The sequence below is a fragment of the Zalophus californianus genome, chromosome 11, assembly GCF_009762305.2.
Source record: "Zalophus californianus isolate mZalCal1 chromosome 11, mZalCal1.pri.v2, whole genome shotgun sequence".
Lineage (NCBI taxonomy): Eukaryota > Metazoa > Chordata > Mammalia > Carnivora > Otariidae > Zalophus > Zalophus californianus.
Genome location: NC_045605.1, coordinates 31,742,102 through 31,768,795, shown reverse-complemented (window position 1 = coordinate 31,768,795; position 26,694 = coordinate 31,742,102). Strand labels below are relative to the sequence as shown.

The window sequence follows — 26,694 nt, the reverse complement described above, 5'->3', positions numbered from 1 at the left end:
CCTCAGGCAAGGGAAATAAAAACAAAATTAAACTAGTGGGACTATAAACTATAAAAAGCTTTTGCACAGTGAAGGAAACTATCAACAAAGCAAAAAGTCAGCCTAACGAATGGAAGAAGATATTTTCAAATGATATCTCTGATAAAGTGTTAATATCCAAAATATATAAAGAACTTACATGATTCAATACCAAAAAAAAAACTGATTAAAAATGGGCAGAGGACCAAAATAGACATTTTTCCAAAGACATATAGATGGCCAAAAAACACATGAAAGATGTTCAACATCACTAATCATCAGGGGAATGCAAACCAAAACCACAATGAGATATCACCTTACACCTGTCAGAATGACTGGAATCAAAAAGGTAATAAATAACAAGTGTTCAAAGGATGTGGAGAAAAAGGAAGACCTGTGCTCTGTTAGTGGGAATGAAAATTGGTGCAGCCACTATGGGAAACAGTATGGAGGTTCCTCAAAAAATTAAAAATAGAAATAACATATGATTCAGTAATTCCACTACTGGATCTCAAAGAAAACAAAAACACTAATTTGAAAAGATATATGCACCCCTATGTCTATTTCAGCATTATAAATGACAACCAAAATATGAAGCAACCCAAGTGTCCATCAATAGATGAATGGATAAAGAAGATGTGGTATACATGTGCAATGGACTGTCATAAAAAAGAATGTGATTTTGCCATTTGCAACAACATAGATGGACTTTGAGGGTATTATGTTAAGTGAAATACATCAGACAAAGTCAAATACCATATGATTTCACTTATATTTGAAATCTAAACAAATAAAAAAGCAGAAATAGACCCATAAATACAGAGGCCAAACATGGTTGCCAGAGTGGAAGGAGCTGGGACGATCAGCAAAATAGGCGAAATTGAGTGAGAGGTACATGTTATCTATTCATGAAATGAATAAGTCATGGGGGTGAAAGCTACAGCATAGAGAATTAAATCAGTGGTATTGTAATAGCATTGTATGAAGACAGATTGTAGCTACCCTTATGATGAGCATAGCATAATGTATAGAGTTGTCAAAACACTATGTTTTACACCTGAAACTAAAGTAACTTGTATGTCAAGTATATCTCTATAGAAATATACATATATATGTATGTCTGTATACACACACACACACACACACACACACACATATATATAAAAGGCCACCTAGGTGGCTCAGATGGTTAACTGTCTGCCTTCCACTCAGGTCATGATCTCAGGGTCCTGGGATCAAGCCCCCACATTGGGCTCCCTGCTCAACAAGGAGCTTGCTTCTCCCTCTCCTTCTTTTGCTCACCCTGCTTGTGCCCTCTCGCTCTCTCTGTCAAATAAATAAATAAAATCTTAAAAAAAAGAAATATGTATACATGTGTATATATATCTAAAAGAAAAAAACTACAAAAAGCTTATGAGTTCATTCTAATGTGTTTTAGAAAAATTATAACTATTACATCAAATGCATATCAGAAATATTGCTTAAGAAATGGTTAAGTGATGGAAACATCACAATTCCAGACTTCAAGTTATATTACAAAGCTGTAGTGATCAAGACAGCATGACACTGACTCAAAAATAGACACAAAAATCAGTGGAACAGAATAGAAAACCCAGAAATGAACCCACAACTATATGGTCAATTAATCTTTGATAAAATAGGAAAGAATATCCAATGGAAAAAAGGCTGTCTTTTCAAAAAATGGTGTTGGGAAAACTGGACAGCAACATGCAAAAGAATTAAACTGTATCCTTTCTTACACCATACACACACACAATAATGTGAGACAGGAAACCATCAAAATCCTAGAGGAGAAAGGAAGAAACCTCTTTGACATCAGCCATAGCAACTTCTTACTAGATATGTCTCCTGAGGCAAGAGAATAAAAAACAAAAATAAACTATTGGGACTACATTAAAATAAAAAACTTCTGCATAATGAAGGAAACAACAAAATTAAATGACAATCTATGGAATGGGGAAGACATTTGCAAATGACAGATAAAAGGTTAGTACACAAAATCTATAAAGAACTTATAAAACTCAACACCCAAAAAACGAATAATCCAGTTAAGAAATGGGCAGAAGACATATAGATGGCTAACAGACACATGAATAAATCCTCAACATCATTCATCGTCAGGGAAATACAAATCAAAACTATAATGAGATACCACCTCACATCTGTCAGAATGGCTAACATCGAACAACACAAGAAACAACAGGTGTTGGTGAGTATGCAGAGAAAGGGAAACCTTCTTACACTGTTGGTGGGAAAGCAAACTGGTACATAGTCTGAAAAACAGTATGCAGGTTCCTCAAAAACTTAAAAATAGAACTACCCTATGATCCAGCAATTGCACTAATAGGTATTTTTGGAAAGGATACATAAATATTAATTTGAAGGGATACAGGCACCCCAATGTTTATTTTTCAATTTTTTAATTTTTTAAAGATTTTTATTTATTTATTTCAGAGAGGGAGAGAACGAGAAGGGAGGAGGGGCAGAGGGAGAGGGAGAAGCAGACTCCCTGCTGAGCAGGGAGCCCAACATGGGCTCGATCCCAGGACCGTGGGATCGTGACCTAACCCAAAGGCAGATGCTTAACTGACTGAGCCACCCAGATGCCCGCACCCCAAAGTTTAGATAGCAGCATTATGAACAATAGCCAAATTATGGAAAGAGCCCAAATGTCCATCGACTGAGGAATGGATAATGAAGATCTGATATGTATATACAATGGAATATTACTCAGCCACAATAAAGAATGAACTCTTATCATTTGCAACAATGTGGATGGAGCTAAAGTGTACTATGCTAAGTGAAATAAGCCAATCAGAGAAAGAGAAACACCATATGATTTCAATCACAAGTGGAATTTAAGAAACAAAACAAATGAACATAGGGGTGAAAAAGGAGAGATGCATGCAAACCAAGAAACAGACTGATGCTAAGTAGAGGGGAAGTGGTCAGGGAGATGGGTGAAATGGGTGGTGGGGATTAAGGAAGGCACTTGTTGTGATGACCACTGGGTGTTGTATATGTAAGTGATGAATCATTAAATTCTACGCCTAAAACTAAAATTACACTGTACGTTAACTAACAGATTTAAATAAAACTTTGAACAAAGAAAAAAAGAATACTTGAAAAAATGAAACTTAAAAGGGGGGAAGAACAAAAAAGAAAATATATTTATAAGGGGGGGAAGGGCACTTGGGTGGCTCAGATGGTTAAGCATCTGCCTTTGGCTCAGATCATGATCTCCAGGAACTGGGGTGGAGCCCCACATCTGGCTCCCTGCTCAGCAGGTAGTCTGCTTCTCCCTCTCCCTCTGCCCCTTCCCTTGCTCTGTCTCTCTCTCTCAAATGAATAAACAAAATCTTAAAAAAAAGAAGGGGGAAAAAGGAAATGGCTAAGTGAAATGAAAATATTAAAGGATTCAGGAGTGACTCCTCTCCCTGATATTTCCTATTAACTCACCCTGTATAATAATTTTTGATAGCACTTATCATAATTTAACATAAGTATTTATTGCTCCTCTCCCCGGAATGTAAGCTCCATTAGGGTAGATGGTTGGTTGGTTATTTATTTATTTATGCATGTATATATGTATGTATGTATATATTTATGGCTGTTATACTCCCGGAACTTAGAATAGTACCTGGTAAATAGTAAGGGCTCAATATACAGTTACTTAAAGAGAATGAGGAAGGGACATAGGGTGATAGGGATTGATGGAGAGAGGGAGGGATGGAGATCATTGTTCTTGACCAATTCACAGAATCAATTTTTGAGCTGGAAAGAACCTCAGTGTTCTCATTTTACAGATAAGGATACTGATGCCCAGAAAGGGTTGGTGACTTATCAAGGCCACACAGTCAATGTCAGAGCCTAGATCCAACCCATGTAACTTAATAAGAGTTTGGTGAACTTCTCATAACATTTACTTATAGGCAATATAGACAAATGAAGGCTTATTGCTTCTCATAACAGATCTCAAAATGATGAAAATCTATAGTTAATGAGATACTAATGGTTGCTTCATTCAGATACCAATAATCATGACAGGAAAAGCAAAGCAAGAACAAAGATGAATAAAAAAACTAGGATTTCCTGACCCATGGTTTTAGAGTGTAAATATTCAACATTAATGATGAAACAGAAGCATTACCTCCAAGGACCATGCCAGCCTGACAGCATTTTCTAAGGCGACATGCTGGGCAGTTTTTTCTGCGGATTTTATCAACAATGCAGTCATTTCTTCCAGCACATAAATAGTTATGCTGCCCTAAAAAAATAACACAAATAAAAGTTATCTACAATATCTAAAGACCATTGGAAATTTTATGCACTGACAACTTAAAAAAAATGCACATCAGCAAGTGCATTACTGTCTCAGCCAGCCTTTTGTTTGGCGTAAATGAATGTTGGTGATGATCCAAATCTATTTAATACTTTACCTATGTCTTCAGGAGCATAAGGAGATGAACACATCTTATAAGTCAATTTGAGGGCTCCTTTAAAAATCTTTGGCACAATATTTCTGTGCATCTTCTTAATGGTGTCAGCATCAGATTGCCCTTAGAACTTTCCATCATTTCAAGATTAGTTACATGCTGTTGATAAGTATTAGTTGTGTAAGATAGTCAAACTGTAGTAAATTTTTTTTCTTTCTGACATCTAAACCATCAAGAACACAGATACAGACCAAAGAATTAGAGATGTTTCTAAAATAGATCTTTATAAAATCTATACACTTAATTCTATTGGAATATCCTGGAGCTTACTTTTAAAGGGTCTGATGATTTTGAGTAACACATGAAAAAAGATGTTACTGATTGTACTGACTTTACTGCCCAGTTTATTTTGGCTGCAAATTAGAAAATACAATAAATAGAAATAATGATAAAAGAACAATTTAAAACAATGAGAAGTATTGAATGAAGGAGAGGACAAGAATTATAGAAGAAACGTGGATAAATGTATGATCCTGGGATCATATGTGCAGGAGAAATAACATATCTTTCAAAAGTTCTGGAATTTTAATTTAATATTTAACCATGATGATTTTAAACCACAGATGTGTTCCATTTAATAAAGCATGGACAACCTAATTTATTTGGGTTGAACAAAAAAAATCTCAGCTTAAACATATAAACCTTAATTAACTGGAAAATTTACTTTTTTGGCACTCTTTATTTTCCAATAAATTCCTGTAACACAGCCTGAGTCTTTTAACATCTTTGCTAACAAATAATCAAGTCAAAAAATGGGCAGAAGACATGAACAGACACTTCTCCAAAGAAGACATACAAATGGCTCACAGACACATGAAAAAATGTTCATCATCATTAGCCATCAGGAAAGTTCAAATCAAAACCACATTGAGATACCACTTTATACCAGTTAGAATGGCCAAAGTTGACAAGGCAAGAAACAACACTTGTTGGAGAGGTTGTGGAGAAATGGGAACCCTCTTACACTGTTTGTGGGAATGCAAGTTGGTACAGCCACTTTGGAAAACAGTGTGGAGGTGCCTCAAAAAGTTATTTACCCCAAAGACACAGATGTAATGAAAAGAAGGACCCTATGCACCCCAATGTTCGTAGCAGCAAGGTCCTCAATAGCCAAACTGTGGAAAGAGCCGAGATGCCCTTCAACAATGAATGGATAAAGAAGATGTGGTCTGTATGTACAATGGAATATTACTCAGCCATCAGAAAGGATGAATACCCAACTTTTGCATCAACATGGATGGTACTAGAGGAGATAATGCTAAGTGAAATAAGTCAGTCAGAGGAAGTCAATTATCATATGGTTTCACTTATTTATGGAACATAAGGAATAGCAGGGAGGACATTAGGAGAAGGAAGGGAAAAATGAAGTGGAGGAAGTCAGAGGGGGAGAGGAACCATGAGAGACTATGAGGGTTTTAGAGGGGGTGGGGTGGGGGATGGGTAGCTCAGTGATGGGTATTAAGGAAGGCATGTATTGCATGGAGCACTGGGTGTTATAAGGAAACAGTGAATCATAGAACACTACATCAAAAATTAATGATGTACTGTATGGTGGCTAACTAAAATAAAATTAGAAAAAAACACAAATCTTTAAAATGAACAAAAACAAAATCTTTAGCTTACTCATACTTCTTAAGTATGAAAAGTAATTTTATAAAAGATTATGGAATTTCCTTTAATATTTTATATTAGTCAAGATTAAAATCAGATTCACTCTTCTGGCCAAAGTTTGTGGTAAAGAAACACAGAGGTATCTTAAACATTTGCTTAATCAAGCAGGGGAAAGGATATGTCATCTGTCTTTTTTGAAACCTGGGGCAATACTGCCAGAGGTCTGTAATAGAGCACCATATTTTTTTCTTTCTCCTTGGAAAATCTTGTATATACATTAGGGTGGGAAAAGCAAGGGGTGATTACTATTACATCTTTTCTTTTAAATTACATATTTCTTTTATTTTATGTTCTAGCTGTACCAACATCCTTATATTTCCCCAAAATCTCTCATGCCTTTATGACTCTCTTCCCTTTTCTAAATTTATCTTCTTGACAAACTCTTGGTCATCTTTCAAATCTGGTCTTAACTGATCCCAGAAAGACCTAGACCTTTCTGTGTAACTAACGAAATATTCAATATGCATCTATTGTAAATACTGCTTACTTGACTCCCCTAGGTTTTGTAAAGTTAAAAACTAGGTCTTTTGTAAGGCTACTGTAAATTAAGAGTTCAATAAAGATTTGTTGAATATATGTATACTTAATTATATTTATTGTTTCACTTATAACCATAACTATTGTTGTACTCAACAATATAAACTCTATAGTAATATTTCACTTATTGTCATATATAGTAAATTTTAAAAATTCTCTTGCTCTAGATTTTTATTTAACACCTTTCAACGTTTTTATACAGAGTGCCTGTTATTTCAACAAATTTCTTGCCTTTTTACATTAATAGACCATGAGTTAGAGTCTTTAAGAATCTTATTTTTATACTTTTATTTTTATTATAATTTTTAAATTCCAGTATAATTCAAATAGTGTTATATTAATTTCATATGTACAATATAGTAGTTCAATGATTCAATATATCACTTGATGCTCATCACGGTAAGTGTACTCTTAATCCCCTCTATTTCACCCATCCTCCCACCCACCTGCCCTCTGGTAACTACCAGTTTGTTACTTATATTTAAGAGTCTGTCTCTTGGGGTGCCTGGGTGGCTCAGTTGGTTAAGCGACTGCCTTCAGCTCAGGTCATGATCCTGGAGTCCCGGGATCGAGTCTGCTTCTCCCTCTGACCCTCCCCCCTCTCATGTGCTCTCTCTCTCAAATAAATAAATAAAATCTTTTAAAAAAAGAGTCTGTATCTTTTCTCCTTTGTTCATTTATGACAAGCTTATTTTTAACATCTACCTTTGCAAAGACAGAAGTTATTATTTCTGAAAAATTTATATTTAATAATCTGAAAAAAGGGATTATGGAATGGCTGACTCTACCTATGTATTATTTCTAACTGCTCTCTGTATTTAATATGTTTATATAACTTCAAGTGTTACTCTTATTAAAAGAATCATATTCTGTGAAAATAAAAGCACTATTAAAATGTGAGTAGATCATTTTATATGCCTAATGACTTATAAACATTTTAGATACATGACAAAAATTCCATTTTGTTTGAAATGAAATCTATTATTAGCTACAAATTATTTATTATTTAATATAAGAATTCTATATTATTTATGTTGCCTTATAAACACAAGTAAACACATTTCACTTTGGTTTGAAAGAAGTCACAACTTTTTCATGCCTTTCCTTGAAAAGGAGGGGGAAATGTACTAAAATGGCAGAATAAATGAATATATATCTTTAACAGATAAAGAACAAAGAAGAGAAACTTGGCATGGTATGATTCATGAAGCACGGGCTCAAGACAACATGTGCTTCCACCACAAACACAAATGTTGAATAAAATATAGCAAAAGCATGTTGTTTAATGACAGTCTAGAACAGAAAAAGGGGGGAGGCAATTCCTATAAGCCAGAAATTAAAAAAGAAAAAAGAGGGGTAAACTGGAATGGACTGTATATTGGTCAAAAAAAGTTTCAGATCAGATATAGGACCTAGGAGCCAAGAACTAGGGTTTAACACCCACGAGGGGCCGGGATTTGTGGCCTCAGTCCCACTGGGAGAAGAGCGTAGGAACTGAACTCTACATAAAATGGAGAATCTCAAAACACTGTCTTTCTGTGAAAATTGTACTAGAAAACACTACCCAGACTATGCTGATGAAGCCAGGAATCTGCCCAAAATTTTGGGTGGGGAGAAGAGCCACCCATAACTAAAAACAGAATATACAAATATCTTGGCCTTTATGAGAGGTGATTTTCACTACCACATGATGTATGAACCTGTGCCAAGAAACAAATACTGGTCTAGGACCAATAAAACTCCTAGGATCCTGGGAGAGCCAAATGCAGAACTCAACCGTAAGGATAGGTATGCACATAGGCCAAAAAAAAAAAAAAAAAGAGAGAGAGAGATCTGCGCAAGAATATGTATAGAAGCACTGTTTATAATAGTCCCAAACTGAAAATCCCAATGATCATCTATAGAATAATATATAAGCAAACTTTTATTTTTTCAATGATTATACAGCAAGGAGAATAAATATCTAGCCTATGCAAAAATGTGGATGGGTCCATAAATATAATAGGTAAAATAATAGACACAGAAAAATACTGTATGTTTCCATTAATATAAAGCTCCCAGTTAACCCCTCTATAATGTTATAAGTTGAGATGGTAGTTACCTATGGGGAGTGACTGGAAGGGGTGCAAGAGGACTTTTGGGAAGCTAATGACTGGTAAATTGTTTGACCTGGATGATGATAGCCTAGTTTCATTTATTTAATGATAATTCATTAAGTTCTACACTTCTCTTTGAGCACTTTTAATTTCTTTTTAAAAATAGTTCCACCTGAGAGGACAGATTAGAGGACACTGTGATCCAACAGAGGGAGACAGGGAGTCTGTGTAGGGCCAACCATTTGAAGTACAGAGACAGCATATAAGTAAGAAGAGAGAAGAGAGGTAACACCTGACCAGAGAGAAGAGAGTTATCACCTACATTATAGAATTACAGTTGGAGTTTTCCAGTGAAATATCCCAAGAATCCGACCAAGTATCTTGCTAGAGAAATAGCCAGCTATAATCATCCACCAAACACAGAGAACTCTAGTGACAGTCATGTATGTACTCGCCAAGTACAACTGTGCCCCTCCTTTTAACCCCTCTCTTTCCTATGCCTTTACATCAAAAAGGTCAAAATCAGCTGTTAAGGGGACTTAGGAATGTGAGCATGGTAAACATAGAAGAAGGTGATCTTGTTGGCTCTCTGTAACTTCAGGCCCCCAGCAGTACAAAGGAAAAACCCTAAATTAGGTGAGAATTTGGAATTTTGACTATTATGCTGGCCTGTGCATTTTTTAAAAAAGATTTTACTTATTTATTTGACAGAGAGATAAATAGAGAGCACAAGCAGGCAGAGCATCAGGCAGAGGGAAAGAGAGAAGCAGACTTCCCGCTGAGCGGGGAGTCTGATGCGGGGCTCAATTTCAGGACCCTGAGATCATGACCTGAGCCGAAGGCAGCCACTTAACAGACTGAGCCACCCAGATGCCCCATGGCCTGTACATTTTGATCACTGAAATGAGACTGTTTTTTTGATTAAAAACTATGGGAGTGGACCAAGATTTCATAGAGAAGATGGAACAATAAGCCCATAGATGTGCTGTTGTTAGAGTTCAGGCTATGTTGGCATTGTAAAAATGTGTGCGTGAAAACACACATACAAATACATAAACACATGGATAAAAACAATAACGGAATTATTTTAATATTGTTATAAATAAAATTGTAAACCAGTACATCTCAACTAGAGACATTTTTGCCCCCTTCCCCTAAACCACTTCTGGAACATTCTGCAATGCCTGGTTCACACAACTGAGGGGTAGATGCTACTGAGGCCAGGGATGCTGTTAAATCTCCTACAATGCACAGGAAAGTCCCCAAAACAAAGAATTAATGGGCCCCAAATGTCAGCAGTGCCAATGTTGAGAAACTCTAGTGTAAACTCATGACTGCCCCACTTTTTAAAAAAGATGTGTTTTCCAGGTTGGTCCACTCAAAACGCCTAGAAGCAAACACAACCACAGCAGCAATAAACACTGGGATCCAGACTGCTGTATCTAATATCATTTTCATCTGAAAGGAACCAGAGCTCCTTGGAGGAATGGCGGATCTAGGACTGTGGCAGGAAATGGACAAGTTGAACCTGTGTTACTTTGTTGTGAATTATTTTGATGTTATTGAGGGTTAATGAAACAGTGTCAAAGCCACACTGACCAAAGACAATTTGAACATCAAAAAGAATTTATTTCAAGTGATTAAAACGTACTGACTATATAAGAAGCCATCAGTACATAATGGTATGTAAGAAAGGAAAGAAAGAAGAAGAGAAAGAAACAAAACATACTGGAAACTACAGGAGGATGCTATGGCACAAACTCATTACTTTGAAAATTGATAAAGGGAAATAATCAGGCATCTACTAGGCCTTCCAGTATTTTAAGATTATTAAATTACCTTTTGGAAGAAAGAACTATAAAAAAGATTTATAGCTGATAAAATCAGAAGGAATAAGAGAAATAGAAAATCATCCTTTTGCAATCCCTAAGGAAATGGTGACCACTTGTCAAGTCTGAAAAAACAATTAAAATACTCCTCTATTTTTCAACTGCATATCTGTGTGATTCCACATTTTTTTCATATGCTTCAACTAAAACAACATAGTGCAACAGGCTGACTTTAGGCACAGATACGAGATGCAGCTGCATTCCATTAAGGCAGACATTAAAATGACTTGTAAAAATGTAAACCAATGTCACACTTTTTATTAAAATTTTTGGTCTGGAAAATTAACATCAAATGGGTTTGCTATTTTTAAAACAACTTAATAAGTTTCAAAAACTTACCACTTTAAATTTATAATATGATAAATACTGAGAGACATAATCCACATAAACAAAAACTCTTTGAGCTCTCAATAACTTTTAAGCATGCAAAGGAAAGGGGTCCTAAGACCAGAGTCTTTGAGAACCACTGGCCTACACATGATTCTTGTAAAAATGTTTAACCTGAATCTAATTGGGTGTGTGTGTGGGGGGGAACCCACAAAACAGACAAATCCAGGTTGTAGAAATTTCTACAAAAGAGCTGGCCTGGACTCCTCAAAAGTGTCAATGTCCTGAAAGACAAAATAGGTGGGAGGATCTTTTTAGATTAAAGGAGAAGAAAGGGGCTTGTTAACCAAAGGAAATTCATCGTTCTTGATAGATCCTTCATGAAAAAAAGAACCTACACAGGACATTTTGGGAACAAATGGGGAAATCTGAATATTGAGTATGTAAAAGATAATATTATGGTATCAATATTAAATTTTCTAGTGGGATACCAGGGTTATTTTACAGAATGTTCTTGTCCTTAGAAAGTATGCTCTGAAATTTTGAGAGGTAAAATATGATGCTTGCAATTTAATTTCATATAGTTGTATATAGATATTCATAATACTATTCTTTCAAATTTTATGGTTGTTTTCTAGCAGGCAAAGTTTTCTGAAGACACAAGCAGAATGAGATAAAGGCTTGGACTCGTTTTTCACATTAGCCAATCTGGGGCTGGTGATGTAAAACTGGAAAGAAGACAGATGGGAACAAAGACTATCTGACAGTATGAAAGGTAGCTGGACAATAATGAAGCACTATGTTTTAAAGTATATTCATATAAGATCCAAGGGTTTTGTTTTGTTTTGTTTTTGTTTTTGTTTTATTAAAGTGAAGGAAAATGTAGGTGGGGAGGGGGGAGAAAGAAGAAAACATTTTTTTTTAGGTGGGCTCCATGTCCAATGTGGAGCCCAAAGCAGGGGCTTAAACTCACAATCCTGAGACTGAGACCTGAGCTGAGATCAAGAGTTGGATGCTTAATCCACTGAGCCACCCAGGTGCCCCAGGGGAAAAAAAATTTACTGAGTACACTATGTGCCAATATATTAGGAATTTAACTGGCTTATTTCATGTAATCCCTGTAACAAAATAGATACTTCATAGGTATTTAATTTTTCCAAGGGGAAAATGACTAGTGAGATACATGGAAATACCTCAAGATAAAGTAGACATAAAGAGTCTTCAGCTGAGAACAAAGAGGGCACAGAATATGTCCCTTAAGAACAGACATGGGCACTGGGCATCAGACACAAGCATGTGACACCTGAAAGGAGCTGCTTGAGAGTTACATCACACTGGCAGGCAGCAAAGGCAGAGAATGGCATGGCACCTCACATCTCTTATACAAGAATGCTGCTAAGCTTCATCCTGAACCAGAGGCCACCCAAAGAATCCAATTTCTCTCAAGTATCAGGCAAACATGTACTTTAGAAGAAGTTGGGCATATTCCTAAACCCTAACATGTAAGTGAGAATGTGTGTTACTTTCATCTAAGAATTATAACTCATCCTGATAGAATTCTTGCCAATCCCAACATTTAGCATTTCAAAGAGGAACTCTAATGTCAGCCCAATTTTTATTTCTTGGTAATGAACCAGTTTTTTTCTCCCCTGTTTAAACTCATGTATGATCTTTTCTATGTAAAATTAAAAATGTGTCCAATATACGTAAAGGTAAGCCCTTTTGATATACAGAGTAAAATTTTTATTTAACTTTTAAATTTACTTCTGTTATCCAAATTCTACCACCTATTAATTATAAGACCTTTAATAAATCATTTAATTTCTTGATGCTTCATTTTCCTCATCTATAAAATAATGGTTCAAAAGCTGTTTCAGAATTAAATAAAATAATCTGTTAAATATGTGTGGCTCCTGGGTAACTCAGTCAGTTGAGCACCACACTCTTGTTGATTTTGGCTCAGGTCATGACCTTGGGGTCCTGAGATTAAGGCACCCCTAGCCCCTCCAAGTTCAGCAGGGAGTCTGCTTCTCTCCCTCTCTTCTGCTCCAACCCCTGCTCACACAAACACTTTCTCTCTTTCTCACTCTCTCTAAAATAAATAAATAAATCTTAAAAATTATGTAGCACTAGACCCAGAATAAATGCTTAATAGCTAGAAATTAGGACAGTTCAATAAACAGATATTTACTGAATATTTTCCATGTCTTAACATTGTCCTAGGTGCTGATAAGCTCTCAGACCTTACCATAATCAGTTAATACTTTTCCTTAACTTATTTTTTAGTTTATTCTTCAGAAGCACTGATTATTTATGTGCTGAATATCTGCTCTCTATTCATCGTATCTGTTATCCAACAGCACCGTGATAAGACCACACATTTTATATCAGACATACTGTTACTCAAATTCTAGTTCTTACACTAGCTATACCTTGAGAAAATGATCTAAGTCTTAGGTTTCCCACTTTTAAAATGGAAATGAAGATAAACACTATATAAGGCTGTTATACAGGTTAAATGAAATAAGTTAGATAAAATAGCGCACTGGTACATAGCAAACACAACAAATCATAGCTTAAAATTTTCATCAATTTATCCTTTCTCCTTCATCGTGAAGTAATGCCTTAAATGGAAACTCTACACAACTTATTTTATTCTATTTATAGTTCCCAATATAGATTTTAACTCTGCTATTACATTTTTGGATCTCAACGTCATGTTTTCTTACATCATCCAGCTATGTTATCATCTTATCTAGTTCTTTCCTATGACACGTTCTTGTTTCACAGATGCTGTCATCTTTTATCTTAATAACTCAAAGAAGATTCTTATTGAAATATTTCTTGTTTCTTTTTGCAAATCAATTTAAGTATGCCTTTTCCTAAAATCAGATCTATCTATTAATGATGAGGTGTTCAATCAAACAACTTGACAAGACTCTCATGGGAGAATGTGACTGGCAGTCACCAAAGTTCAGTATATTTAGGACATTTACCAAAGCTGGAAGTTAGAATGAGTTGGATGAGTGAGGAATGTCAGGAAATAGAATTAGAGAGGAAAGAGCTAATTACACAGATCCTGAGAGATGGCCTGGATTATCAGGAAACTAGTGAAACTAGTAACCAGAGGGTTAATAGGACTAATATGTACAACAGCAACCAACTTTTCACTTAAATATACTTGTTCTTGGAATGCAGCCTGCCACTTGCTTCTATAGATAACATTCTTTCTTGATACCATGGTAACAAAATGTTGATATAGTTATATTGCAGAGACTCAAGTTTTCACCAAGAAACTACCAGAGCTGGTCAGGACCACTGACCTATTCGAGCATGCACAAGTATCTGATGAATGAAATTTTGACATAGAAGGCCTAAACTCCATCCTTGGATCATGCCAAGGATGTCATTTTCTGGTCATGGGTCATGTGAAGATGTATGTAGAAGATCTGTGCAGGCACAGAAAACAATCTTCAATCCTTCCTTACTTATTAATGTCCTTTATTTGACTTTTTAAAATTAAATTTTATTTAAATTCAATTAACATATAGTGCATTATTAGTTTCAGAGGTAGAGTTCAGTGATTCATCAGTCTTATATAACATCCAGTGCTCATTACATCATGGGCCCTCCTTAATGTCTATCACCCAATTACCCCATCCCTTCACCTCCCTCCCCTCCAGCAACCCTTTGTTTACTAAAAGTCTCTTATGGTTTGTCTCCCTCTCTGATTTCAACTTGTTTTATTTTCCCCTGCCTTCCACTATGTTTCTCTGTTTTGTTTCTTAAATTCGACTATGAGTGAAATCATATGATAATCATCTTTCTCTGATTGACTTATTTCCCTTAGGATAATACCCTCTAGTTCCACCCACGTTGTTGCAAATGCCAAGATTTCTTTTTCTGATGGTTGGGTAATATTCCACTGAATGTACATATATCACATCTTCTAGATCTATTCATCTGTTTATGGACCCTCTGGGGTCTTTTCATAACTTGGCTAGTGGATATGATGGCTATAAATATTTAGGTCCAGTTGCCCCTTTGGATCACTATGTTTTTATCTTTGAAGTAAATACCTAGTAGTGCAATTGCTGGGTCGTAGGATAGCTCTATTTTTAACTTTTTGTGGAACCTCCATACTGTTTTCCAGAGTGGCTGTACCAGCTTGCATTCCACCAGCAGTGTAAGAGGGTTCCCCTTTCTCTGCATGCAGGCCAACATTTGTTGCTTCCTGAGTTGTTAATTTTAGGCATTCTGGCTGGTGTGAGATGGTATCTTATTGTGGTTTTGATTTATATTTCTCTGGTGTTGAGTGATGTGGAACATTTTTTCATGTATCTGTGGGCCATTTGTATGTCTTCTTTGCAGAAATGTCTGTTCATGTCTTCTGCACATTACTTGACTGGATTTTTTTGTTTTTTGGATGTTGAGTTTGATGAGTTCTGGAAAGATTTTGGATACTAGCATTACATCTGATAAGACATTTGCAAATATCTTCTCCCATTTTGTATGTTGCCTTTTAGTTTTATTGACTGTTTCCTTTGATTTGCAAAAGTTTTTATCTTGATGACATCCCAATAGTTCATTTTTGCTTTTGTTTCTCTTGCTTTAGTAGATGTATCTAGGAAGAAGTTGCTGCAGGCAGGGTCAAAGGGGTTGCTGCCTGTGTTCTCCTCTAGGATTTTGATGGATTCTTGTCTCACATTTAGGTCTTTCATCCGTTTTGAGGTTATCTTTGCATATGGTGTAAGATAATGGCCCAGTTTCATTCTTCTGCATGTGGCTGTCCATTTTCCCAACACCATTTGTTGAAGAGACTTTTTTCCATTGTATATTCCTTTTTGATTTGTCAAAGATTAGTTGACCATAGAGTTAAGAGTCCATTTCTTGGGTCTCTATTCTGTTCCACTGATCTATGTGTCTGTTTTTGTGCCAGTACCATACTGTCATGATGATCACAGCTTAGTAATATAGCTTAAAGTCGGGCATTCTGATGCCCCCAGCTTTGGTTTTCTTTTTCAACATTCCTTTGGCTATTTGGGGTCTTTTCTGGTGCCATACAAATTTTAGGATTATTTGTTCCAGCTCTGTGAAAAATGTCAGTGGTATTTTGATAAGGATTGCACGGAATGTGTAGATTGCTCTGGGTAGCATAGACGTTTTCATATTTGTTTTTCTAATCCATGAGTAGGGAATGTTTTTCCAACTCTTTGTGTCTTCTTCAATTTCTTTCATGAGTGTTTGGTTAGGTTTGTTCCTAGGTATCTTATGGTTTTTGGTGCAATTGTAGATAGGATCAACTCCTTAATTTCTCTTTCTCCTGTCTCATTTTTAGTGTAAAGAAGTGCAGTTGATTTCTGTGCATTGATTTTATATCCTGCCGTGTTGCTGAATTCCTGCATGAGTTCTAGCAATTTTGGGTTGGAGTCTCTTGGGTTTTCCACATAGAGTATCATGTCATCTGTGAAGAGTGAGAGTTTGACTTGTTCTTTGCTGATACAGATGCCTTTTATTTCTTTTTTGTTGTCTGATTGCTGAGGCTAGGACTTCTAGTACTATACTGAACAACAGTGGTGATCATGGACATCCTTGTTATGTTCCTGATTATAGGGGAAAAGCTCTGTTTTTCCCTGTTGAGAATGATATTCACTGTGGCCTTTTCAAATATGGATTTTATGATATTGAGGTATGTTCCCTCTATCTCTACACTGTGGAGAGTTTTAATCAAGAAAGGATGCTATATTTTGTCAAATGCTTTCTCTGCATCTACTGACAGGATCATATGGTTCTTGTCCTTTCTTTTATTAATGTGACTTATCACATTGATTGATTTGTGGATGTTGAACCAACCTTGCAGCCCAGGAAGAAATCCCACTTGGTCTTGGTGAATAATCCTTTTGATGTACTGTTGGATCCTATTGGTGAGAATATTTCCATCCATGTTCATCAGGGATATTGGTCTGTAATTCTCCTTTTTGGTGGGGTCTTTGTTTTTGGGATCAAGGTAATGCTGGCCTCACAGAATGAGTGTGGAAGTTTTCCTTCCGTTTCTATTTTTTGAAACAGCTTCAGAAGAATAGGTATTAATTCTTCTTCAAATGTTTGGTAGAATTCCACTGGGAGGCCATCTGGCCCTGTACTCTTGTTTGTTGGGATATTTTTGATTACTGATTCAATTTCTTTGCTGGTTAGGGGTCTGTTCAAGTTTTCTATTTCTTCCTGTTTCAGTTTTGTTGGTTTATATGTTTCTAGGAATGCTCCATTTCTTCCAGATTGCCTAATTTGTTGGCATATAATTGCTCATAATATGTTCTTATAATTGTATATTTTTGGTGTTCGTTATGATCTCTCCTCTTAATTCATGATTTTATTAATTTGGGTCCTTTATCTTTTCTTTTTGAAAAGTCCAGCTAGGGTTATCGATCTTAATTCTTTCAAAGAAGTTGCTTCCAGTTTCATTGATCTGTTCTATTGTTCTTTCGGTTTCTATTTCATTGATTTCTGCTCTAATCTTTATTATTACTCTTCCCCTGGTCAGTTTAGTCTTTGTTTTTGCTCTTTCTCTAGCTCCTTTAGGTGTAAGGTTAACTTGTATATTTGAGATTTTCTAAATTTTTGCTTTATGGTATCACTTATCTCTTGAATTCTCCCCCTCATGATTCAGTAGTTATCTCTTTTTCTCAGTTTCTTTAGTCTCTATCATTTTGTCTTCTATATCACTGACTCTCTCTTCTGCCTCATTTATTCTAGCACTTAGAGCTTCCATTTTTTATTTCACCTCTGTAATAGCCTTTTTTATTTCAACCTGATTAGATTTTAGTTCTTTTATTTATCTAGAAAAGTATTCCCTAGTGTCTTCTATGCTTTTTTTTCAAGCCCAGCTAGTATTTTTATAATCATTATTGTGAATTTTACTTCTGACACCTTACTTATATTCATATTGATTAAATCCATAGTAGTTAGTAGTGCCTCTTGTTCTCTTTTTTGGGGTGAGTTCTTCCATCTTATTCTGTCTGGAGAAGAATAGGTGAATGAGAGAATAAAATACAAAAATATCAACAACGACCCCAGTAAAATATGTACTAAACAAATCAGAAGAGATCAGAAACCGAAAAAGAAGAAGAAGAAATAAAAAAGAGAACAAAATCAAACAGATGAACAGAATAGAACATTAAACTAGATCCTGGATGTATTTTGGTCTGTTTGTTAGAAGAAACTAGATTCCAAAATTGTAAAGAAAGAAAAACTTATACAAAAATAAAATTGAATAAAATGAAAGGAAACCAAAAATGAAATATATATATAATGTAAATGTAAAAATGAAAATTAAAAAACTTTAAAAAAGAGTTAATAAAATAAGAAATTAGCTTGCAAAAAGTGGTTGCTTTTCTATTTGTAGAATTGAAGTTTTCTTTTTTTAAATCTCTGGTTGAGTTTACAGGCATTCAGAATGATTTGCTAGCTATCTAGCTGAATTCCAGGGACCAGACAAAACTAGGGTCCCCTACTTCTCCACCATCTTCCTTGCCTCTCCTCCTTTATCTGACTTTGAAGTCACATAGGTCCTCTCTTCTATACCCAGATCCTTTCCTATCTGTCATTAAATATCACTGATTCTCCCCCTTCAGGGAGAAAGATTTGAGCCAGACTTCTGTCTCCTTGTTTGGCTTCTTCTTGAATAAACCTTTCCTTGCTGCATACTGCATGGATAAGTGCTTGGCTTTGTTGCACATCTGGCATATGAACTTGGATTTGGTTACACTGGTAAGGTTAGAGCTGACTGAGCGAGAGGGAATGGCAGTGGCAAAGAAGGTCAGAGTATAGCAGGACAAGACTCAAGAGGGCCTTGGAGACCACTGAAAGAACTTTGACTTTTCTCTGAAGGAAGTATAGTGCCATTGCAGAGTTTTGAGCAGAGGTGTGACATAATCTGGCCTATGTTTTAACAGCATCATTTTGGCTTCTAGTTTGAGTATAGACTCTAGAAGCACAAGGGTGGAAAAGAACAGTTAAGATGCTATCATAATAAATCCAAAGAAGAATAATCATGGTGATAAGAGGTCAGATTCTAGATATATTCTAAAGGAGGAATGAAGTAGTTTACAGAATCTAACAGGTGACATTCTGATATTTAACATTTTAAGTCCTTGATGTCACCATTCACAATCTTTTCCTCTTCTTTCTTCTCTTCATTTCCTTTTAATTTCTTTCTGACTCTGGATCAATTGCTCCTTCCTGAGGCTAGTCTTACTGCTCTTTTTATAAAGAAAATAATGCCTCTGGATCTCTTCTGACCTCTCTCCTAATTATCTACATATCTTTTAAGTTTTAAAACACCAAATTATATTATATATATATATATATATATATGATACTTTCAAATATGTATTTAAGCTAACAAGTAGGCATTTAGAGAAGAAATTACATACAAAATTTTAAAACCCACACAATTATGTTACTTTAAGAAGATTTCATATAATACTGAGAAATGGAATAGTTATCTATAAAAATATGAAAAAAATTACAAAACTATATGCCAACAAGGGTCTTAAATCATTGTGATACTCTGATACAAGATTATGACTTTTTAAACATATAAATGGCTCTTTCCCTCATATCTATGAGTTTATTTTTTCTTTTGAGTACTGCACTCCTGAATTTATAAAGTTTCAACTTCATTATTTTGTTCAAACTTCTGCTTTAGCATATCAGGTGACTTATAACTATTCTGTTATAATTCTCCAGAGTCACTCTGACTTCACCTGAAATTGGCTTTGTAAAAAACTAGAATTATATGGCTAATTAATAAGCATTTTCCTACTCATCATTTAGGCTTAGGATCCCTTATAAATATATAAGACTTTACTATTATCAGATTTTTAAGCCTTTTATGATAAATCTCTTAGTCAATTGCTATTACCACGTTTTACTTCAAACACAGTGCTAAATGATGTGGTTTAGTAAAAGCAGTTTAGTCTTTGGAGTCTGAAAGAACTCGGTTTGATTACCAACTCCACTACTAACTGGCTGTGTGACCTTAGGCAAGTTACCTTCGCTAGCTATCTCAATTCTTACATTTGCAGAAAGAAATGGTAATAACTCCTCCAGCAACTCCTAACTGAGAATTAAAGGAGATAATGAATACAGAACCATGTGCCTACTATGGTACCTGGAATATTATAAAAACACAAAAAGAGAGTATTCATGCTCCCTCCCTGTCCTCTCACATTTTTTAGGATTCTCCCTGGAGGAGGGAGCATTCTTGGTAGGGGCAACTACCTATATGTCTTCTACACTTTAACTTCACTACTTTAGGGAATGAAAAGTAGTTTTTCCTCAGCAGAGGACTGAGGGCCCCTAATCTAGATCAAATAGTATTTTAAATAATCTTAAAACTGGCTCCCTAGCATCATCTCCTGCTCATCTTCTTTATTGCTTTTAGAGTTAACTTTCTCAAAAACAAAGCTGACCATGTCACTTCCCAGCTTAAAGACTTTGGCTCCCCCCCCCAAGTAAAGCAGTACTTTATTATGCATAAGAACAGTTGAATAGGTCATTAAAATGCAGAATAGGAGCTAACTTTTGGACTTGTTAATTGAGAGGTTGAGTAGTAATTTATGAAGTTATCAAGTCAGCAGTTGGATATATAAGTCTGGAATTCAGGGGAGAAGTCTGAGCTGAAGATAGAAATTTAAGAGCGATTAGAATGATTTACCTAAAGCCATGAGACTAGATTATATCCCCAAGGAAGTAAGTACATAAAACAGAAGGGAAAAGGTCCACATACTGAGCACTGGGCCTTCTGATATTAAAAGCTAAGGAAGAAGAGGACATTGAACAGGAGCCAGTAGGGAAAGACCAAGAGAATGTGGTGTCCTGAAAGCCAAGAGAAAAAAAGTATTTCCAGGAAGCTGGAGCAATCAAATGTCAAATGCAAGTAAGATGGGACTGAGAATTGCCCATCAGATTTTTGCCATGTGGTAACCTTGACAAGAGATGTTTTGGTGGAATGAGTGGAAAAGACAAAACCCCAACTGGATAGGTTTAAGGAAGAATGGAAGAAAACTCATCAGAGGAATGTGGCTGCAAAAGGAGTAGAGAAATAGTAGGCAGTTGAGGAATAAGTAAAACCAACAGAATTATTTTGGCTTTATTTTAAGATGGGAAAAATAATGGCATGTTTACATGCTGATGGGAATGATCCACCAGAGAGGGGAAAAATTATGATTTAAGTAGAGAGGGGGAAAATTGCCGTGGCCTGCTCTTGAGTCAACAGTAGAAAAGGGACCTGGGGCACAAGGGGAGAGAGGGCTGGCCTTGAAGAGCATTGCAGATCTCTAGTAACAGGAAGAAAAGTTGATTATAGGTTAGATGCTACATGAGGATATGTGGTGATAGCATTTTCAGAAAGTTTTCTCAGAAAATTAGGAATCAAGGTCACCAGTTGAAAGTGAGGGTGGGAGAGTGTTGGAAGCCTAAGAGGAAGGTGGAAGGTAGTCATCCAGAAACCATAGACAATGAATGGACTTTATTTGCAGGGCTTATTACTTAGTATTGTATTAATTTTTCAATCCCACCTACCTATTATGCAAATTTTCTTTTCCTCTGAAATTCAGCTAGCAAATTTCCTCCCTCCCTGATGTAAATCAGTTTTCATTACAAATAATTAGGACAAAGAGACAATAGATAATGGATAAGATGTAACATAATGAATGAGAGAGAAATTTCTCTAGGTTCCAATCTCAGCCCTGCCATTTATTTTCTATTTGTCTACACAAGTGATTTAACCTTTTTGTGCTTCATGTAATACATAAAGTTGTTTATGTAATAAACTTATTACTTATTAATAAATGTTACATAAATGCCACTATTATTAAATATATTCAGAACCTAAGCATTGAAACCCTTTGGAAGATTTTTTTAAGAACTTAGAAAATTTGATTTCCAAGTGTTTATGTAGTTTTGAAACTTCTTTTTTCTATAATGTATTTATAATGCTTTCACAACAAAATCAAATAACAACCTAATCCCCTGCAGATATCAGTTTTTCAAAATGCTCTTTACATCACAAACAGATGTCTAGCAAAAGGGAGTTACTTCATTTTTCTAACAAAAACTTTGCTTTTAGCTTGAAAAGGCAAAGTGTCCCTTCTGCTAAATGTAGCATACCACTGTGACACTTATCATAAGAAACATCAGCAATTTGGAACACATATCCTTTTATAAAAAAAATATGTAGTTTAAATTTGAAACTCTTTAAGTACTGTGCAGTGAGAAAAACACTGTATGGTAAAAAAGATTTTCATTGTCATGCCTCATTATGTTGCAAAATATAATTAAGATTCTACTGTATTTTAAGGTCCCTGTGTTAAAAATCAATCACAGCAAATGACATTTGCAGAGCTTTGTTCATTTAAGATTTCAACTTATTTGCTGTAGCCATGTTGAATGTTTTATGCTTATCATCTCTGTTTCCATTCCTATTTTTTAGATACATGAGCAAAGACCCACAACTTACCAAAAATAATAGGTAGTGCTGGAAGAGCTTATTTATTTTGTCTTGTAATAGTAAGAAAAGGTTCTTTCTTGGAAATAGTAGGACTTACTTCCAATCTTTAAAAAAAGTAAGAGTTAGGCATTAAGATTTCATTTTCAGATGGAGTACTCAATAAATGATTCTTGGACTACTGGCTTATTATACAAAAAAAATCAGGGGGTCAAAAATTTAAGGTTTTTTAAGGAAAAAAATTAAAAGCATGGGAAGATGGAGGTATGTATTTTATAATCTTGGAGTGCTTAATTTTCTAATATTGACATGAAATCTAGAATTCAAAACCAAATTTGGTCAATTTTACTACATAAATAAATTTCTAAACTTATTCTTTAAGGCAAAAAAGTCTGTGTTACATGTATAAGTCAAAAGAATGTCATTACTAATATGTAAAATATTCTTATAAACCACTAAGAAAAAAAGACAAAAATAAAAAAATATGAAGACAATTCATAAAATACAGTCTACAGATGTATGAAAAATGTTCAGTGCACAATAATTATTACTGATTAAAATAATAATGGTCATTCTAGCAATCACATTGATAAAACAATGAATAATGACCATTTGAGAATTAGAGGGCAATTTGGTATTATCTATTTAAAGTATACATTACTTGGCCCAACAATGTCATTTCTAGAAACCAGTTCTCAAAAAACCAAAAACAAAAAACAAAAACTAAACTCCAGAGACACCTGGGTGGCCCAGTTGATTAAGTGTCTGCCTTCAGCCAGGGTCATGATCCCAGGGTCCTGAGATCGAGTCCAGCATGGGGCTCCTTGCTCAGTGGGGACCCTGTTTCTCTCTCTCCCTGCTTATGCACTTGCGCTCTCTCTCTCAAACAAATAAATAAATAAAGTCTTAAAGAAAATACTAAACTCTAGAAACGTGTAGCAATACCTCTAGGTGGATATTTATTACTACATTTTTTGTGAAACTGAAAATAGCCCAAAGTCTGTGAATAAGATAATAAATTATGATACACCCTTACAATGAAATATTCTGTGACATTTTAAAGAGTGAGCTAGCTGTTTATATTACAGATGTGAAAATATATCTAAAATATAGGATTTTGCGAAAAAAGCAAGCTATAATGTCTTTTGGATTAAAATAATTTCATCCATTTGATATTACTACGTATAGAAAACTATCTGAAAAAATAAACACCAAACTACTTACTGACAGGATACAATATGATGATATGCTTTTTTCTTCAAGCAAGAATTGCCTGAAGAGGCGACTATTACATATCAACCTAGTGCCTGATTTCCCTCCACACCAGCTCTACATTGTCTGAGGAGCCTCTGCTCCCTAGCGCAGTCTAGTGGCCATAGTACACCAGTTTTGACCTTCAGGTATCCTAGGAACTTAAAAGGGACCAACAAGGAATGACATTTTCAGAGGAATAATTCAGGACAAAGCTTGAGGTTACCCTGCATCATGAATTAAAGAATCCTGACTGACTAGATAAAGCCAAGAACTGAGAGAGGTTCACAATTCCTCATTCACAATTTCTTTTTTTTTTTATTATGTTCTGTTAATCACCATACATTACATCATTACTTTTTGATGTAGTGTTTCATGATTTATTGTTTGCATATAACACCCAGTGCTCCATGCAGAATGTGCCCTCTTTAATACCCATCACCAGGTTAACCCATCCCCCAACCCCCTCCCCTCTAGAACCCTCAGTTTGTTTCTCAGAGTCCATAGTCTCTCATGGTTCGTCTCCCCCTCCAATTTCCCCCCTTCATTCTTCCCCTCCTGCTATCTTCTTCTTCTTCTTTTTTAACATATAATGTATTACTTGCTTCAGAGGTACAGATTTGTGATTTAACAGTCTTGCACACTTCACAGCACTCACCATAGCACATACCCTCCCCAATGTCTATCACCCAGCCACCCCATCCCTCCCACCCCCCACCACTCCAGCAACCCTCAGTTTGTTTCCTGAGATTAAGAATTCCTCATATCAGTGAGGTCATATGACACATGTCTTTCTCTGATTGACTTATTTCACTCAGCATAATACCCTCCGGTTCCATCTGCGTCGTTGCAAATGGCAAGATTTCATTCTTTTTGATGGCTGCATAATATTCCATTGTGTGTGTGTGTGTGTGTGTGTGTGTGTGTGTATACATACCACCTCTTCTTTATCCATTCATCGGTCGATGGACATCTTGGCTCTTTCCACAGCTTGGCTGTTGTGGACATTGCTGCTATAAACATCGGGGTGCACATACTCCTTCGAATCTCTACATTTGTATCTTTGGGGTAAATAAAAACCGAGTAGTGCAATTCCTGGATTGTATGGTAGCTCTATTTTCAACTTTTTGAAGAACCTCCATACTGTCTTCCAGAGTGGCTGCACCAGCTTGCATTCCTACCAACAGTGTAGGAGGGTTCCCCTTTCTCCACATCCCCGCCAACATCTGTCGTTTCCTGACGTGTTAATTTTAGCCATTCTGACTGGTGTGAGGGGATATCTCATTGAGATTTTGATTTGGGTTTCCCTGATGCCGAGTGATATTGAGCACTTTTTCATGTGTCTGTTGGCCGTTTGGATGTCTTCTTTGGAAAAATGTCTGTTCATGTCTTCTGCCCATTTCTTGATTGGACCATTTGTTCTTTGGGTGTTGAGTTTAAGAAGTTCTTTATAGATTTTGGATACTAGCTCTTTATCTGATATCTTCTCCCATTCTGTCGGTTGTCTTTTAGTTTTGTTGACTGTTTCTTTTGCTGTGCAAAAGCTTTTTATCTTGATGAAATCCCAATAGTTCATTTTTGCCCTTGCTTCCCTTGTCTTTGGTGATGTTTCTGGGAAGAAGTTGCTGCAGCTGAGGTTGAAGAGTTTGCTGCCTGTGTTCACCTTTAGGATTTTGATGGACTCCTGTCTCATGTTTAGGTCTTTCAACCATTTGGAGTCTATTTTTGTGTGTGGTGGAAGGAAATGGTACAGTTTCATTGTGCATGTGGCTGTCCAATTTTCCCAACACCATTTGTTGAAGAGACTGTCTTTTTTCCATTGGACATTCTTTCTTGCTTTGTCGAAGATTAGTTGATCATAGAGTTGAGGGTCCATTTCTGGGCTCTCTATTCTGTTCCATTGATCTATGTGTCTGTTTTGTGCCAGTACCATACTGTCTTGATGATGACAGCTTTGTAATAGAGCTTGAAGTCCAGAATTGTGATGCTGCCAGCTTTGCTTTTCAACATTCCTCTGGCTATTCGAGGTCTTTTCTGGTTCCATACAAATTTTAGGATTATTTGTTCCATTTCTTTGAAAAAAGTGGATGGTATTTTGATGGGGATTGCATTGAATGTGTACATTACTCTAGGTAGCATTGACATCTTTACAATATTTGTTCTTCCTCATTCACAATTTCAGTACACAAAAAGACTTGCTAAAATAAGTTTTGCTGTAGTTATTTGTCAATGAGACTTCACTTGACCTGACTTCATTTGGCAGCAGAATCAGGCCCCAAACTTACATTTTATAGGCTGTGTTCACACACTTTGCTGTATAAATATTAATGTGTTTCATTATGAAATTTTATTCTAGATCATCTTTTAAAATGTCTATACAATTCTGAAACACATCTGGCCCAAAAGATTGTAGCTTAGAGATTTTGGACATGTAGTAAGAAATAAATTTATAGATTTTATTGAACATGGTGCCCGCTGTAGTTTTGCAATGTAGCAGCCCTGAAAATTATAATAAATGTTTATGAAACAATTATTGTTATTTATTCTTCCTGTCCTTTACTACCATATTGGGTTCTGCAGAAGGTTACAAAAGATAAATAAGCTATCATTCTTAAATTCATAGAATTTTAGATTCCATCAGGGAGGTTAGAAAACCCCATAGGTATAACACAAGTAATAAAAACTAATTGTGGTTTGGATCTTGAGGGTAAAAAAAAAATCATATTAATTAGAGAGACAAAAACAATGAATGTTCTTCTGGGGAAGGTAACATGTTAGATGGACTGCTGAGAATGCATGATTTTAAAAGCAAGAATTGTAATAATGGCTGTTATAAACAAAAAGTCTGGAATAAACAATAGTACAATTTAAGGTTCAGG

At 35.6% G+C, this 26,694-nt stretch overlaps 1 protein-coding gene across 2 annotated transcripts in view; it reads right to left on the bottom strand.

The window, feature by feature from the left end:
* PGR (progesterone receptor) overlaps positions 1-26,694 on the bottom strand; it is a 110,493-nt gene that overhangs the window by 67,494 nt on the left and 16,305 nt on the right. For both annotated transcript variants that reach the window (XM_027579913.1, XM_027579914.1), the window contains exon 3: positions 4,190-4,306. In XM_027579913.1, the coding sequence (XP_027435714.1) occupies positions 4,190-4,306 (117 nt within the window). The remainder of the gene's footprint in view (positions 1-4,189; positions 4,307-26,694) is intronic.